Source organism: Fukomys damarensis, unplaced genomic scaffold (genome assembly GCF_012274545.1).
Source record: "Fukomys damarensis isolate Sample0158 unplaced genomic scaffold, DMR_v1.0_HiC HiC_scaffold_7, whole genome shotgun sequence".
Lineage (NCBI taxonomy): Eukaryota > Metazoa > Chordata > Mammalia > Rodentia > Bathyergidae > Fukomys > Fukomys damarensis.
The window spans coordinates 30,903,367-30,922,443 of NW_022900919.1; the positions used below are offsets into that span (position 1 = coordinate 30,903,367).

The 19,077-nt window shown below is 41.4% G+C and overlaps 1 protein-coding gene across 2 annotated transcripts in view; it reads left to right on the forward strand.

The window, feature by feature from the left end:
- The window catches only part of Kif16b (kinesin family member 16B), a 486,842-nt gene that overhangs the window by 369,396 nt on the left and 98,369 nt on the right, over nt 1-19,077 (forward strand). The window contains exon 27 of one of the 2 annotated variants that reach the window (XM_010634116.2): nt 15,215-15,241. The exons of the other annotated variant lie outside the window; for it this stretch is intronic. Within the exon in view, the coding sequence (XP_010632418.1) occupies nt 15,215-15,241 (27 nt within the window). The remainder of the gene's footprint in view (nt 1-15,214; nt 15,242-19,077) is intronic. 2 annotated transcript variants of the gene reach the window in all.

A 19,077-nucleotide genomic window follows, 5' to 3' on the forward strand; every position in this document is an offset into this window, starting at 1 on the left:
TGACGTTGCTCTGTAGTTCACATAATACAAATAATTCTGAAGTCCAGTGGAATCTAGGCTGTTGGGGTCACTTGAAGACTTCACTCTTGTGTGGCCACTACTTCTGCTTCCAAGAGACCATAGAGCAGAAAGCCCTGGCTGTAAATCACATCACCTTGAGGACCAAGGATTGGGAGTTGGAGAGGGGACAGAATATACTGCGCTTCTGTAGTCCACCGTGTCCCTAAAACCAGGCTTCTATTTTGAGAGCTTGAATGTCAAGAAGGTTTAATCCAACCACTCAGGGGGTGGATTAGCAGGGATGTGGAAAAGATGTCCTTGCTGAAATCAGCCCTCCCTTCAAACTCTCCAAGGACCTGAGTGAATCAGCCATCAAACATTTTAGAAAAATCAGAGCCAGGAGTTTTGAGTCAAACTGGACACCAGGGCTTGAAGAATGCATTTCTAAAGGATTCTGAGGGGTGAATCAGGCTGTCTTCCAAGACTGGGAAAGTACAGCTATGCAACATTCAGTGAGCAGTGTGAGATTTCATTGATCAGGCCACAGGGCACTATGAGAAGGCTGGCCCTGCTCTATTCCTGGGCTGTGCCATCTTATTTACCCACACCCAGGGACCACCTGACCCAGGATCACACAGAGCACATTCTGATGGTCCCCAAAGTAAATCTCCCAGTCATGTCTCTAGGGGCCAGATCTAAGTGGATTCATCCATGGTTTAGTTCATAGCTGGGTTACCTGGTTGAAGAAGGTGGGTCACTGTGAGATGACCTGCAAGGGTATATTCTTGTCCCTGCTCCCTTCCTTCTCTTTTTGCTTCCTGGCTGTCTTAGTTACTTTTCTCTCATTTCTGAGACAAAATACCTGACACCCAAAGTTAAAGGGGGAAAAGTTTATTTTGCTCACCATTTATAGAGGATTCAGTGCATAGTTGGCTGGCTCCAAGGCAGAGTGGCACATGGAAGAAGGGAATCACAGAGGAGAAACAGATCATCGCATGTAGAAGACAGCAAAAGCAACATCTGTGTTTTTCTGCCCCTGTAATCTTACCTGGACTACTTAGGGTGGGTAGCACTCACACCCTTAATCCTAGTGCCCTGAGCCTAGCATTGTACCATGAATCAATCCCAGCATCACACACTCTGGAGTCAGCCACCTCTGAAAAAGCCCCACCTATGACCACATGCAGCTTTGGAGGGACATATAGACACAAGCCGAAACAGTGACTACCATGCAGTGAGCAGCTTTCCTCTGTTCCACCATGCATTTCTGCCTTGGAGCCAGATGACTTTGAAATGAACCCCTTGGAAACTGTGAACCAAATAAACCTTTTCCTCTAAGTTGTAGGTGTCAGGTATTTTGTTCCAGCAGTGTAAAAGCGAATGATAAAGTATCCTTTCCAGCCTCATTCTGATGTTTTGCCTTGAAGCTTGGCCAAACTCTTTACTCATACCCTAGGCTCTCTGAGAGGCAAAGTACATACAGTCTTCCTTAGCGATGTACCTAATTGTGACTGTTTCACCCACTCTGCCTCAAACCCTTGCTACCCTGTATCCACTATGCACTGTGTTCACAAAGCATTGTACCTTACTCATTCTGGGTTCAGGTGCTTGGCCCAGTTCCTCAGGCCTCCCCGATTTTGCTTTCCTAAGGCTCCATGCTGGAATCTAAGCCTCCCTTGGTCAGGGATCTCTGTTTTTCTCACCAGCCAATCCTCTTAGCACAGAGCACTGCTTATCACATAGTGAGTGTGCAAAAAGCATTTGCTGAAGAATGTATTTGCAGTTTTTTTTCTCTTTATAATCCATTGCAGTTCTTAATAACCTTTCCTATCAGCACTTTTTCTTTCCATTCAAATTAAATCCCTTTTCCTACCAAGTAAGCCTGTTTCCTGTTTCCCTTTCTGGGCTTTGTATAGAGCTGGCAAGCCACTTAGGCTCCCCTAACCAAAGAGCAGCAGCCTGGACTCTGAAGACCTATTCTAAAATTATTCTCATCCACTCGGAGTAATTTCAATTTTGTATATATTTCTTCCAAAACTTTCTATTATTTTCATAGTTCTAGGAGGGGCCCACATTAGGTAAACGATCTATGATGTTTACACAATAGTATGAAATTGGAGCTTTTATTTTCCAAAACCTAGTATTCTTGAAAGCACCTTGAAAACAATGCCTGGCATTCAGCTGGATCCATGATGTGCTTTGGTTGAGGGAGATCTGTGAACCTGAATGCCTGTGGATTTGGACCCTTTTCTAATGGTTACCATCAGGAAACAACTTGGGTATTTTTCTTATTCTGTTGGTAGAGAGCAATGTGTTGGCAAATGCAGCCACGTATGGTTTATCCTCCTGGTGCTGGCTGAAGACCAGAAGGACTCTGATCCCAGAGGGAGTTGTTGTCTTCAGAAATGTTGAAATAAGTGGAGAGATTGTGATATTTCACTGTCTTTGTCTACACTGACCATCCTCCTGGCTGGAGAGAGAGAAGGGAGTGAGGGAGAGGAAAGGGCACACTGGCCTCTGGAGTGGTTGCTTCCTCAAAACACAGCATCTAGGATTTGAGATGCCTTAAGAACTGAGGGACTGAACTACTATGTTTGACCTTGTCCAGCGTCTTGGGTGGCCTTGAGGTAGACATACTACCATGGCTGGGCTGTGCTGTGCACTTACAGAGTACACAAAAAGCATCAAATGGCCACACCTCATGGCCTCCTGAATCACCTCCTTTGCTGTAGTTGTACCTCTGTGTATCCATCTCTATCCTGAAGCCTGAATAATCTTTCAAATCTGACCAAGATACCTCTTCATTTAAAATTCCTCAATACTCCCACAGTGCAAACTGAAGTCTTCATGACCTGGCTTGTGCCTGCAACCTGGCTTCACTTATGCTCCCCACGAACTGCAGATGTAGCGGTCCAAGAATATCAGAGCATATGACTTCCTGCTTCTGCTGTTCATACCTTCCTTCTAGATGCTTCTGCCTGGAATGCCCTTCTCCTTTTTCCCCTTATTGGATTAAACTCTACTCATCACTTCTGACTCAGTTTATGGGTCTCATTCTAGGAAAGCTTCCCACATTTCTATGGTTTGAGTAGGTGCCCCCAAAAATCATGAGTTAGAAACTTAATCACCAAATTCATATGCTAATGGGACTTGGAGTTGGGGCATTTAGGATTAGGTGAATTTGTGAGAGTGGGGCTCCCATGGTGGCATCAGTGGCTTTACAAGAAGAGGAAGAGAGACCACAGCAAGATTGTTAGCTTGGTCTCCCAGGGAGGCCCCTTTCCATGTCCTGCTATCTCAAGGCCTGCCCTGGATGCCAACCAGATGTCACCACCATGACCTTGGATTTTCTAGGTTCTAGAATGTGAATCAAATCAACTATACCCATACTAGTTTCACAGTGGTTGTACTAATTTGCATTCCCACCAACAGCTTTCAAAGTCATAGGAATATGCTACCACTCGTATCTCAGAGTATATTTCTTTTTCATGGTGAACATGGATGTTGGTATTTTTACATATATTTATTTGCATAATGTGCTGTTTTATAGCATTCTAGGTTCCAATGGGAATAAAATTGGCTATTTTTTTCTCCAGTATAAACATCACATAACACTCTGCAGAAAGTTTCTAGGCTCAGAATAAATATTTTAGGGGTGTACCTCAGTGGTGCCACACCTGTCTTGCAAACACAAGGTCCCAAGTTCAATCCCTGGTACCAGAAAAAACAAATGTTTTAAGTTTAGAAGTCATTTTTCATATTATCCCGATGGCTTGCCATGATTACTGTGGAAATTGTGATTTTTTTTAAATGATTAATAAGTGAAGAGCAACAATGAGCTCAGTAAAGTAAACATATAATGTTAGTTCCAGGCAATCTTGGGATGCAGTTATTTTGTTTTGGCCTTCTACATTTGTCAGAATCTGATTGGAGAAAAAGGCATTTACTTAATGGAAGGGCACACTATATTCACATATCTGCTGGCCCCATGAGGTAATTCATTTCTGATAATAAAAAGGAACATTACCTAATTCAAACTTTTATTATGCTAGTGTATTAGGCAACCATAAAATGCACATAGTCAAGAGATTTATTGATCACCTGATAATAAGGAGACATGCTTAAGCTGCTAGAAAGTTCTCCTAGGTCCTTGGAGACTGTTACATGGAATTTATCATTTTTAGAACATAGGTGTTAATACAGGGAAATGATTAGGATGCAGACTCTGGCTGCCCGTTGCTCCCATCGAGATGCAAAAGACACTTTGTTACAGAGGTATACTCAGTAGGAGAGCAAATATTATATTTAAATTTTTTTTGTCAACACCCACTTGCCAAACTTTACATGTAAGAACATCAATAAGAGTGGAAAAAACTCAAGAGTTGCCAAAATGGCACATGGTGGCTCTCAGGAAACGAGATGCTCACTAACCCCACAAGGGCCACTGGAAAAGTTTTAAGGACTAATAAGATAGTTGGATTTGAATGCATGGCCCTGACCTACAGAAAGGCAAAGTATTTAGTCTGGTTTTAATTTGCTGAGAGAAAAATCTGTATATTCAGTGCTAATGATAAAAAGCATCTTTTGATCCTTGCAGCAGCCTGACTCTTGGCAAGCTTTCTCGACCTGCAGGACTAATTCCTCTAGAATTGGAATTGGAATGAGACGGGGGTGAGTTTTCTGTTGCCCTATAGCTATTCCACAACTCAGGGCCTTTAAATAACTATTATATTGCTCATATTTCTGAGGTGAAGGATTTAGGCAGGGCATCTGATGCAGGGGAGATGGCTCATTTCTGCTCCTGGAGGTGCTGGCTGCAGATCTCAGCTGAGTCTGGAGGAGCCAAGATGCCTCAGGTCACCTATCTGCTGCTTTGGTGTTCACTTTTGGCTGGGATACCTAAGTTTTTCTCCATGTGGCCTCTTTCCTGCTCCAGGATTTCTCTCTCACCATGGTCTTTCCATCCAGGAGTATAGTCTAGATTCCTTATTATATGGCAAGAGGATAGAAAGGACATTTCCAACTCTCCAAAGGCCTAGACTCAGAAGTTCCACAATCTCTTTGCCACCTTCTTTGGGTTAGTGCCGGTCATGGGGCTTGCTGAGGCTCAAGGAGATGGGAGATGGGAAAGTCACACTGCAAAGAGCATAATGGATGGAAGGTGCTGATATGTTCATCTTGGAAAATAGTCTACTAAAGATTGTGACACTTTCGAAAGCAGTGTCATGCCCTTTCATCCCCGAGCATCACAGTTAGGGATGCTGAGCTGAGGCATGTTGTATCTCTCCAACACCAATGTCCAAAGTGTAGTTGTCACTACAATATAGTCACTAGACAAGGCAATGTGCCAGAAAGGTGATCCTGTGATGGTCAGTGTCTCAGTGGTCACTGAACTCATCCTCTTGCCTATCTCTCTGTTAGCTGGTATCAAGATAATTCTTCAAAACAGTGACTGATTGTTCCAGCTGTTATAACAAAATACTATTAACATGGAGGTTTATAAAGAAGAGAAATTTATTTCTCACATTTCTAGAGGCCTAGAAGTCTGCGATTAAGGAGCCAGTAGATTCAGCATCTGGTGAGGGCTTACTTCCTGGTTCATAGATGGCTGTCTTCCTACTAGGCCCTCTCATGGTGTGAAGACCAAAGATCTCTCTGGGATGTCTGTTATACTAATCCTATTCATGAGGTACCTTCTTTTATAACCTAGTCATATCTCAAAGGCGTCACCTCCTAATACTGTCACCTTGGACGAAATTCACAAATGAATTTTGGGGAGGCACAGACATTCAGACTGTTGTGCCAAATTTACATTATTGAACCAGGGCTGAAGTTAGCCCTTAATATATTCTAGAAGGACTCTAGGAAGCTGTATAGCTGGAAATTAATTTTGAGACATTACTGTTAATTGGACAGACCTATATTACTTTATTAAAACTTTGAAAAGTTATTTTTATATTCCATTTGGCTACTAAAATGTATATTTTAACCCTGCTTTTATTTCTACAAATCACATCTATTCATCAACGACGAATGACCCCTTAGGAATTTATGTACAGCAACCCAGCAATAATCTACTTGGAGTCAAGGACTACCCCTTCCCATAGAAACAGGGCTGCAGTTATATCTAAAGTAAGTTTTCCAAAGAACAAGGAACCTCTAAAGATTCAAGGACCTGGGATTGAGAGTTCCTGAGCCATCTAATTATTTGCCTGTGAATTTCAGTCAGCACTGGTGATGTCCAACTTAGTTTACCAGCACTGCTAGACAGGGCTACGCATCTGCACTTACAGATAAAGTAGTCAGTTGTGTCTCCCAGCCAAGATTCCTATAAAAAACAAAATACGAGATTATGTGCAAAAATTTTTAGAGATTTTTTTATATATTTAGAGCTTCAAGCTACTGTTAATTTCATGATCAAGCATATTTACATTTAAAAATGTGCTCAGTAGATGTGACATATACTGACTCCTTTGCCTAAGAGTGAGCATGTGCGGCCCTGCCTGAGAACAGAGCGTCATCTCTAATAAGAGTAAGAGCAACAGTGTTCATGTGACCCCCAGAAGAGCCAATCAGAGACCTTCCCTGGGACTGATATGTTGACACTGGAAGAAAGAAGCTACGTCTGACAGTGTGGGCTACTTGTTTGGTTTTCTTCCAGTCTCATGAAGAAGGTCCCACGTGTACAATAGGAGACAGCAAGATCAGCTTAAAAGGAGAGGGACAAGCAAATATGAGAAATGCAAGGAAAGAGGAAATTGGCAGATACTCTGAATATTGTCCTGCAGAGCCTGAGTTCTGTGTGTTTTCCTTTCAGCCTATAAGACACTCAGCATTTTCTCTGGGAATGAGAGTCAATACTACACACCCTTTTCTTGCTACCCACAGAATTTTACTAACACTTTTTTTTGTCACCCTGTTACCATCCAGAATCGTTATGCTTTAAAGAGTGTGATTGACACATAGGTTCTTATTTCCATTCCATAATGAAGCACAAAATAGCAGCGTGATATCAAGATTGTATTTTGTGATGTTCCCATAGAGAAAGAAAAATATTATGTAGGCAACATAAATCATTTCCTTATCCGTATAAAGTTTGTTATGGACTGAATGTTAGTGTCCCCTCTGAATTCACACCCTGGTGTTCTGAATCCCCAGTGTGCCTGTACTTGGACAAATGCCTCTAAGTGCATAATGCAGGTTGGATGAGGTCATAAAAGTAGGACCCTAATCTGGTAGAATTAATGCCTTCATAAGAGGCATTAGAGAGTTATTCCTCCTTCCAGAGCTGTGAGACATTAATTTCTGTTGTTTAATCCATCTAGCCTTTGATATTTTGTGACAACAAACCCACACAAATTAATAAAGATTTGGGGAATTTGAAATAGAATGTTGTTGTAAGTATACCTGAAAGGGTGGAGGCAGCTTTGGGTTTGAGTGATGGGTAGAGAGGATAGAGGAGTTTGGAGATTTGTGATAGGGAGAGATTGTCCTGAAGAGACTGATGATAGAAGCAGTTATGTTAAGGTGACTGGTGATGGCTCAGAAGAAAGGAGCTGGAGAAACGCTTCAGTCTTTTAAGAGAATACATACGTAAAGATGAACAGAATATTGGCAGAAAAAAACCTCAGAGCTTGAAGATTTGAAAAATTATCGGCCTATCCATACACAAAAGACTAGAAAGTATGTTCAGAAAAGAACTACAGAGGGAGGCTAGAGACTTGCTAAAGAGATGATGGGATTGTGTGAGCAGTTTGAACCAGAGGAGGGAGATAGGATGAAATGCAGGAAGACTGATGGGATTTGGATTCTATAGGACTGGCCAGTGGAGCTCTTTGGTTACAGATGTGGGTTATCCTTTCAGAAAAGAAAAAGTCGTCCTGAAAATAATTCAGAAATGTTGGGGCTGCCTGTTTGATTTCAGAATTTGGGCACCACTGAAGTTTCAATGGGCTGTTGCCTGGAATCTTGGGGTAGTGCTTTCTGGAGTTCTAGGGGACAGGATGTCCCCTTGGGAGAGTCCAAGGGTACATTCTTCATGCCAGTGAATCCAGAAGGTAAAACTGCAACCTGATGTTCAGTGATTCTGAAAGGCTGGGAATCAAAACAGTTATTCTTGGGCCATTAGATCTCATTGAATTTGTCTTTGCCATTGACCCTTTACCCCTTTCTTTCTTGTGACTTCTCCCTTTTGGAAAGGAGGTAACTTGTTGGCTTACATAGGTCTTAGCTGGAGAATAACTTTGCCTTAGGATGCATTTGGTACCTGGAGTACTACTTATATCTGATTTAGGTATTTAAATGAGACTTCGGACTTTAGACTTCAGATTTAATGCTGCAGTAAGAACTTTGGAGGTATTGGAATAGAATTCATGTATTTTGCATACAAAGAAGTTGTGAATTTGGGGAGCAAGGAATAAGGGATATGGACTAAATGTTTTTGTCCCCTCAAAACTTATATGTTGAAGCTGTAACTTCTGATATTCGGAGATAGGACCAGAAAGGAAGTAATTAAGTGGCCATCAGCGTTAAATGAGATCCTGAGCATGGGCCCTGATCTAATCTAGGATTAGTGCCCTTAAAAGAAGAGATGGATGAGAAAGCTTGGTCTCTTCCTGTCTCCTTATACACACACCGAAGAAATGTTACGTGAGGATATAGGGAGAGCTCTTACCAGAAACCCAACTCTGGTATAAGCTGAATTTCGGATTTCTAGACCCAAATCTGTAAGAAATAACTTGTTTAAGCCACCCAGTCTGTGGTATGTTATAGAACCCTATAAAGATTAATAAAGGCTCAAATAAATTAAATGAAAAACATCATTCATTTATATAATATGAATAACTTCTGGCTTGATAGCCCTTATGACTGATTGCATTTTAGCTATAATACTTTCTCCCACATATTCTCTATAATGTGACACTGAAACTTTACCAATCAAGATGTTCTTTCCCTATGGAAGTTTGCAGGTTTGTGTTTCATTGGTGACTAATAGAATGTAATGGAAATGAAACTAGGTGCCTCATGAAACTAGATCATGAGGGCAATATGCTTTCCAACTTGCTAGCTGAGTTACTTGCTTTTGGAGAGCAGAACTGTGGAGGAGGAGTTTGAATACCTGGGAGGCCCCATGCTGTGAGGACACCCTGGTGAATGAAGAGGTTGTTCTGCATTCAGCTTACCCTCAACTACACAGTGAGTTGACAGTCCAAGAGAAAGTCCCAGATGAAAGTCAGCATCTCCCCAGACACCTAATTAGGACATCTGTTAATGACTCTAAGCCCCAGTCATCAACTAACCCCTGAGTATTATTTGTAGAGACCCACTGAGGGCCTATCACATGCACCAACAAAGCATCTCTGCTTGTTGTCATCACAGAATCAGTCGTTTTCATCATGTCTCTTCTCCAGCCCATGGCACTGCCCAAGCACTCCATCCCTGCCCTTCCCATCCCCTCTCTTGTTTCAAAGTCCCTGACGGAGAAGAATATTTTTCCAGATTCCTATAACCATTCCAGGCTGGTGAGGACTCAGTGATGGGGCAGGATAAGTATCTATTGCCAAATTTCAGCCACACCTCATCACTTGAGCTCCAATCTGCCTAGAATGTCAAAAAGCTATTCCTTAGCAGTTTCAACCCTGGTAGTCGCACAGCAGTGACAATTATGTACAGCTTGATGTGGGTTGAGTGCTATGCTAAGCACTAAAAATATCAGCCTTCGCAATAACCTTGTGAGTTTTGCTTTTATTTTGTTTTATATTGATGTACAGTAAGTTTAAATCACCTAATCAGGGTCACTCAGTGTTATGGTTTCTACTTAGATGTCCTCCCAAAACCTCATGTGCTCACAGGCGGGGCCTCGGGAAGTGACTAGATCACGGGTGTGGGGTACTCATCATTGGATTAGTTCACTGATTGGTTATAGTTGAGTGGGATGTAGGGAGGTGGAGCCTGCTGGGAAGAGGTGGGGCACTGTGGCATGGACTGGAAGGGCATACATTTCCCCTCCTTCCTTGATCCCTAAACTGCCTCCTGCCTACCATGCTATGACCTCTTTCTCCTCCACCACACCACCCTGCCTTGGAGCCAGTCAACTATGGACTGAAACCTCCACAAACTGTGAGCCAAAATAAACCTTTCCTCCTTTAACTTGGGTATTGTGTCCCAGCAATATGTAACGAAGACACTCCAGCTAGAGTCAGGATTTGTTTAAACTACTTTTTCTTTTAATCTGTATCTTTCATGGCTCTGTATGGACTCACATCCAATATAGCCAAAAGAGAGATCACACTATTCCTCTATCATCTTTTTTTATACCTCTAACATAAAAAAATATCCTCTCTCCTCTATTTGTAAAACAAAAAACTGTCATGGTGGTATCAGTGTGTGTGTGTGTGTGTGTGTGTGTGTGTTGCATATGTGTGTGCATTCATGTGTGGTGTGCACATGCATGCACACCCATGTATGCATACATATATGTTAGTGTCTTTCTCTGCTGTGTGCACTTGGAAGCAGATTTTCATTTGCCCAAATACATGGGTGCAAGGAGGAGCAGCCAATGTTTGTTGCAAGAGGTAAACAAACCCTATTCCAGCCTGGATTAAAGGCATCTAGGGTTTCAGGAACTTTCCAAACTCTTTGAGGAAACCTAGCAGGCCAGAAAAATGATGCTGTAGTTTGCTATTCATTCTCATCTGGTATAATGAAGATAAAGGGATCTCCTTATGTGTCCACTTGGGCTTAACAAATTAACCAGGCTTTGAAAGGGTGCATGTGAACAGACTATTTGTCCTCATCATGTTCATTATGAGGGAGAAAGTTAACTAACCTTTCTTTCAGTGTATGTTTTCCCAGGGCCCAGTGAAAATTACAGAGCTGAAACATTATCCCTAATCTTATTTCCGGCCAGCCTTTCCCTAACTTCTCCTTTTATGATCATTTCACAGCTGTTATATTTAATCAATATCATTATGTGTTTAAAAAATATTATGCTCTGTGCCTCGGAGCCAACTGTCCAGAACTAACTATCTTGGCCCCTTTGGGGAACTGACAGGCTGTTAGAGAGCTGGAATGGGTGGTGGGTGGTGCGGGCAGGTTTGCTTCTTTCTTGTGTCCTCTTGGCAGCTCCTCCTGGTGGATGAGTGAAAGTTGTTCTCAGAGTTTTGTTATAGGTTTAACAGTATGACTACAAGCAACTTCCTATTGCAGTTACCAAAATGACCTCAGATTTCTGCTTTCTTTGAATGCTATTTTGCAACATAACTGAGTCACATCTCTCATCAAGAAGAGGTGTCTTGGCTCCGCACTTTGAATCTGGGCTTATTCACGTGATTTTCTTTGTTCAATGGGATGTGAGCCAAAATTTGAATAGTAGGGTTTGAGCTCTCATGTTAGACCCAGAATCTTGAGACTCTTCTGTGACCTGGCAAAGCTAGCCTGAAGATGACAGACCTTAAGGAGAAGAAACAAAGTACAACAGTTGATGGTCATCTTGGTAAATTGAGTTACAGCTTGGGACCTGCCAGGCAAATGAGGAAGATCATTCTAGATCATCCAGCCATAGCCAGTTGACCATAGGCATCTGAGAGGGTCCAGTGGAGATAAGCTAAGCCAACCCAGACCAGAAGGACTGCTTGACTAGCCCACAGAATAATGAAATAAATAAAATAGTTATTGTTTTAAGCCATTAAGTGTAGCGATGGCTTATTATACAGCCAAAGCTAACAGATACATGCCTTCCTCAAAGCATATGGTAGCTTATTTGAATAGAGTGCAGTTTGTGCCAAGAAATTTCTGAAAACTATTAAAGTATATTACTAAACAGACTAACTTCCAAGCGATTAGCTACTTTCTAGATCAAGGTGAGTCACACACATCTGACTAAGTCAACCTGGGACAACTCCTGTTTGAAAGGAATTGAATAACACATTACCATGTTCAGGAGAGTCTGCCGATGCCCTCCCTACACACCAAGATCAAACTGATGGGTTTGTTAGTTCTGCCTGGTTTAGATACATTAGGTTTATATTCCTAAATTGATCTTGTAAACCAATCCTTTGGAAAAAAGTAAATTAGCTGAAAAGCACTAAAGTCTGGCTGATGAACCATATTCACACAAAAATCGATTACATCACGAAAAAAATTTAAATGGAGGTCTCATCTTATTACTCTTTCTACCTCAGTTTGAGATGTTCAGGCATTTTAAGATACAGATGGTGTGGCCCAGAGATTTAGCTCAGTGGTGCTGCCACCTGCCTCGCAAGCGCAAGAATCCAAGTTCGATACCTGGTACCAAAAAATGGGAACCAAAAAAAAAAAAAAAAAAAAAAAAAAAAAAAAGAAAGAGAGGCACAGATGGTGTCCTGGATTTCTATCACTATGTAAGAAATAATTTGGAAATTTCCAAAGCTCCTCCTATGGCATCCCCGGCTGAGCTGTTTTGGGCCTCTTCACAGCATGACTGCCTCAGGACAGTCAGATGGCTTATGTGGTATCTTAGGTCCCATGTGAACACTGAGTGGCCTTTCATCACCTCAGAAGGCACATAGCATCATTCCCCCATAGCCATAGCCTCACTCAAAAGAAGGGAGCAGTTGGTGAGAGAAAAGTCGCAGGGCACCATGAGGGAGTTGTGGGTGGGAGATACTGTTGTGTCTGTATTTGGAAATACAAAGGCCACATCTCTGATTTGATCCCGGGCCTATAACTTTTGGTCCATGTTTCACTGGGATTGATGGCATCGACAAAAGTGTTATCATTTGGTTCCTTCCTCCAAATCCTGCTTCTGTCAGTGTTCAGGTACAGGAAATCATTTGTAAAACAAAGCAAAGCTTGAAAACTGATATATAAACATCTCATATTTTTTTTTTTTAGATTCAAGTCATAAATCTTTCCAAACTAGAGACTTGGTCTTAGCTTTGGTAGTTGTTAAGTTTTTATCATGTCATAGCCAAAAAAGCAGTGCAAGGAGTTTTCTTTCTCCCAAAGAGCATTTCTAAATGAACATCTTAGAAACTACTCCCTGCCACCTTTTTAGGCCTTGATGCCTTCTCTGGAAATGTTTCTAAATAGGCTTTGCTTGGAGGTAGGTTTTGTTTTGTTTTGTTTTGTTTTGTGTTTGGCCCTTTGTGGCATTTCATAACATCTATGCAAGCAGCTTCAGTGCCCTCCGTGGAGTTTTAATGCATTAGAAATCCTTTTTCATCATCTAACTTATTATCTGAAATTACACAGCATTGAAACAATGGACAGTCTCTTCACCCCGACTGGCTAATTTTAATGATTAACTGAGGAACTGTTAAAATTGTACTTCAGTGCTCCACTGTGGTTATGGAATTAGTAATAGCAGCCATGGTTGGGTAGAATTTTAATGAGACTGGGGAGGTCAGGGGAGGGATGGGTGGGAACATCTTTGCTGCCAAAGTAGCTAAGGCTTAGATCTTCTGAATACTGATCTTGACAGTTGGCATCTGAATGACTTTCCTGGATGGGGAGTTTTCCAAATGAAATGTGTGTTCTTTCCAGCCTCTAATTGATGCTGGAATGGAAAAGGAAGCCAGGGAGCCAATGTGTACAATACCTTATTGTTGAAAACCAGTAGCTCGTGTTGCAAGTCACATGTGCACCCGAAAAAACGCACCTTCCACCTTCTCAGGACAAAGTAATTAAAGTGTGGCGCTCTAGACAAAGAAAAGGGGACACAGAACAGTTGGTGTTCAACTGCTGTTTTCCCTCAGGCTTTAGGTAAGTCCTTTTCGGGATGCTTGTTGAGTGAACAGTATGAGGAGGGGATTTAACCATCAAAGAGTGGCCAGGGATAAAGGTTTTAACATTGCCTCTTACTGAGAATTTTTTTTTACAGTGTTTACTTTTAGTGCTTGACTTCCACCAATGTCATAGTTCATCAATGGAGGAAAACAAAATTGTGTTTCCATGAGGATTTTTTGGGTCATTTGGAGAAGATACTTTTGGTACCTTCTGTCTTCCCCTATTTCAAGATACCCTACTGCAAGCATTTTTTCACTCTTCTGGACTTGCCAGGTAGTTAGCCCTCTGGGAGCAGCCTTTAGTTAAGGACAAATACAAGCTGCAGGATGAATGCCTCAGCTTTCTCATACCCAGTGCAAATCCATTCTGGGGCACATTTTCTACCATGAGCTCCTCAGTGAGCTTGGCCCCAGGTGGCCAAAGTGGAAATCTCATTAACTCATCCCATAATGGTTTTTTCCCTTCTTGTCTTATTTCTCACCCTAGAAGGTACTTCCTATGAGTATCTCTGAAAGAAACCCATGTAGTTCTTGTATAAAGGTCTGAGACTAAAGGAATCCAGCAGGACACAACACAATTTTTTAAAAGACATAATTATTTTTATTCATCATATTCACATGCACATGTAAGGCACAGTGCTTGTAACTGGGAAAAGAAAGATACCAGGGATGCTTAGAATTGTTTCTAAATTTCTTAGAATTTTTTTAAAACAGGGACCACAAGAAAGGGCTGGGAACTCTCCTTTTTCCAAATTCTCTAGCCTAAGGGTTACTTCAGGAACACTCAGAATTATCTCAATCTCTTTTATGTCACCCAAACCAACTATAAATGGGAGATTGCTACACAACGTATGTTGACTTTTTCCCCTGTCAGTGCTGTTTCTTTTCTTATTTCTGTTTTCATTCAGTTTTGGGTTCTTAAAGATGCATGTTTTGTTTTTGAATTTGTTTCATATTGTCTTTGAAAATCTTTATTGGAATGTGCTATCCATACAGAAAAATTCAAGAACTACCCAAGAAGTCTCCCCGAGGCCCTGGTACCTTTCATCTCCTCACAGTCACCATCTTCACTTCCCACACCTCAGTTCTGTTTGTGTTGGTGTTGGTGGAGTCTGTGCTACGTTTCTGTATGTAATTGCACATTGTTTGTTTTCACCATTGTGTATTATCCAAGTGTGTGAATGTACCATGGAGTACTTAGCCACTCTACTGTTGATGGACAATTGGATGGTTTCCAGTTAGAATGAATCTATTCTGAACAGTGCTGCTATAAACATTCTAGTTCATCTTTTGAATACATGGATGTGCTTGTTTTGCACATATGCTCAGGACTGACATGGCTGGGTCATGGAATATGCATATATGTTAGCTTCAGTAGTTACCAAATGGAAGAGTTCCATTGTTTTGCACCCTTGTTAATACTTGGTTTTATGTCTTCTTCTCTTTAGTTGTCCTGGTGGATGCAGCAGAAAACTGTAAGTCTCATATGAGGATTTTGTGATGAATAAACATCTGTCCTGTTATAAAATTCTCTACTTTCTACCTTTCTGTCCATAGTGTTTTGAAATTATAACTCATCTTGGGAGCTGCCTTTTGCTAGACCAGTTTGAACACTTTGGCTAGCTAATCTTCCTCCCCCTTGCTAGGAAGTGTTTGCCTTGCAATCATCCTGCGTTGCCTGAAGTATTTACATCATTTCTAATGAAATTTGGTCCACCCACTCGAGTGTCCCTGTGCCTCAGTCTTTTCTGCATCTTTATCTCCCAGATGCTTTCATTTTTCACTCCATTTTCTTGCTTGATCACCACTATTCTTTTGAAATTTTTTTTCTTCACAAAGCAAAAAGCATCTTTGAGCTTCTTTTAACTATGTGTGCATCTTTTTTTTTCAGAAAGTCCTTGAGATGACACTCAAGTTAGTTTGCATTCTTACTCTTCTCCTAAACATTAGTTTATACTTAGAAGAGAGGCAATATAATGGTTAAGAGTGGTTAGGCATGGGAGTTGAGGTCAGATATTTTGGGGGTTAAAAGCCACCCTAGCCTCTTGCCAGTTCTTTGGCCTTAGGAAAAATCACAAAATTACTGTAAACCTCAAGATACTCCCCCTAAAAAGGAGTGAATATTAATTCATTCATGGCATTTTTGGGGATTAAATGGGATATGCACCTTTGCAGCATGTCTTAGCACATAATTTTGTGGGTGTTACTGTTAAGCAAGTCATACCTTGAATTTCTGAATCTTATGCCAGATGGAATTTTCTTCCACTTCTCTCTTTCCTCAAGTATTTATTGAATATACCATATGTTTGATCCCCTTCCAGGACCTGTGATTAATGATGAACAAAACTGTGGTCCCTGTCCTCATAAAGTACACAATTTAGTTTCAGAGATAGGAAATAGACATTGACAGTAGTAGTTCATGACGACAAGCTGTGCCATGTATCCAGGCGCTGGGGATAGATTCTTGGATAATGTGTAAAAGCAAGATGTGACCTAATCTGAAAATAGCGCCCTGGACTTTGTTCTGTGCCCTGTGGTGTGAGGAACTCAGTAGACACTTCATACCCATTGTGCAGTATCTTTAACAAATTACGACTATTAGTTCTTTCAGTTGTTGTCTTCACTCTTCCCAGAGGAAAATAAGGATTTAAATACCGTATGTTACCGTAAATAATGATAAGGATCAGGTTTAACTCCAGCATTTCTGGGGTTCACGACTGGAGTAAAATTGGAGATCTTATGTTATATATACAGATTTCAATGTACAAATTAGACCAACAAATTCTTAAGTGAAGCCTACCTTGTTAAATATAGCTTCAGATGGAGAATTCTCGGATGTCATGGAGTTCTATCCTGGCATGATACAATGTGGAATGAGATGGTCCAGGTTCCCATGCCATTGACTGACTCATCCCTCTTCTTCACACCCTGGCCTGTCCTGCACAGAGATCCAAACTATACAACCAAGGTTCTTCCATGCCTCCCACCATCACCATCCCTCTGGGCCTCCACAAGTCTAGGAGCACACAGTTCATTGGGAGGCAGACCCTTCCCTGTGATGGTTCCGAGGAATGGTCCATGGTCCCCGTCCTCCCACACTACAATGGTCAAGAGTCATCCAATGAATGATCTTTTGCATCACTAGTGGAATAATAGAATTTTTATTTTATTATCTCTTTTGTGAACCTAAATGTATGGTCATCCTTCTTCCTTAGTAAGGCTGGAAAAGCTTGAACACTAGCAGTATCAGTACAAGGAACACTGACCAAGCTCTCCTCTGAACTGGGCACTGTGCTGAGCACATCATGGCCATAATGTCTATTCTCATAGCTCTTCTCCCTGTTACAGAGATGAGAGAATGCAGGTTTCCAGAATGGGTAGAGTCATGCTAGGACTATATGAGCCCAGATAAATCTGACTCCAAAACCCTTGCTCTGAACCATTTTTGCAATACTGCCCCTTTTTAAGCAAATCTCAACTATCCTCCAAACATAGTTGCTGAAATTTTCTTTCTTAACTTATTGTGATAATTTTCTTTACAAGACTCTCTTCTCTAAGAAACTTGGTCCCACTTTAGCAACCGATGATATTATTTCAAACATAAAAGATACTGCTGCTAATAGCTTTACATGAGAAACAGACTCCTCTGCAGGTTCCTACTCCCAGAATTTCAATATTTTTAGTTTTCCTGCAGCTTACATCCATTTTTCCTTTTTCTTTCCCTAAATCTGTCTTTAGATGTATTTCCCATTATAGTTGATAATCATGCTTGTATTAGTCTATACCATTCGACATCCTATTTCTGCTCTAATAACAGATCACCCACAATTCCAAATTTGTTGGTATGAATTAAAAAAACAAACAACTTTTATTTGTTCAGATTCTGAGGTCCAGGAATTCAAACATGGCCCAGAGAATGGAATGATCTTCTTGCTGCACAGGGTTGAGCCCTTTACTGGGATGACTCCGTGGCTGGCTTGCCATGAACATCTTACACAGCCAGGGCTTCCAAGTAGGACTCCTCTTTCTCATGCCTGAGCCTGGGTCTGATGGACAGGCTGTCAGTCTGAGCGCCTACATGACTTGGGCTTCTTCACAGTATGGCAGTTGGGTGTCAAGAAAATATATGTGGGAGCAAGCCTCAAACAGCAAGTCTTCCAAGATAACTGGGGGGATAATGATGGCCTTGTTCTCCTTAGCCTAGTAGTCACACACCCATGCTTTGGTCTTATTGTCTCAGTTAAAGTGATTCATAACTATAACCCAGCTTGCAAGGAGAAGTGCGTTCTGCAGCTCAACTGGAGGAATTTCAAAGAATTTTCAACTATTTAAAAATTTGCCACAAGTGATAAAGGAGACTTCACCCATGCGTTAATATTCTTTATAGCATACAGGTGCATCCCTCAGAGAACAGAGGACAGGGTAAAACAAGAAAACAACAGCAAAAGAAAAAAAAATCAAAATTGGTAAATTAATTCATGACACAATCATGTGATATGATGATCATGGCACTGTAGCCGTTAAAATGACTGTTTTTCAAATGATATAAAAAGATAAGCAATGCATTGATGTATTCTAAAATTGAAAAATGTTTCAGACAGCGTGAAGAACCTCCCATATATGTCACGATTTGAAAGAATCTGGAATTTTGAGTGGATTTTCTTTTCTCCTGCATATCTGCTTATATGAATATTTTTACAATAAGCATGTGCTGTTTTCTAATAAGTAGCAAATAGATAGGAGTAAAGAGAAATCTGGAAGCTGTAAATGTTTACATTAATTCAAAAGACAAAGAAAAGGTCTTGGGTCAACACACTTTGCACATTTGTGTGCAGTGAACTGGACACTGCTGATTCCTGGGCTCAGGGGTCTCTGGTGGCTGGGGAGACCAAGGGCCACTGTGAAGCTGGGAGAGAAAACTGGGCCTTGGCTTCTGGTAGAAGGACATCCAGTGGGCAGTGACTTGTGTGGGGGCAGCCTGCTAGGTAGTGGCAGGGTCTGACTGGAGCACAGACCTGAGTCCCTGGCCAGGCTGATTAATTCTCCACTCGCTGTTGCTGTCATCGGCTATGAACTGTCAGGCTTCAGCTGTGTGCCTCTCACAAAGGATTGACACTTTCCCACTCTGCGTAGGCGGCTTGCCTGCAGTGCTGTCTCTACTGAGGACTCTTGGAAGCTCCTGGCTTCAGAAAGGGGGCTGTGATTTTATGGAAATTAGACTGGGTATTGTGATAAACTTAGCGGTTGTTGTTCATGCCCAATGACAGTTGACAATTTTATTTAGAAAGTATCTGAGCACCACAGTGAGGAA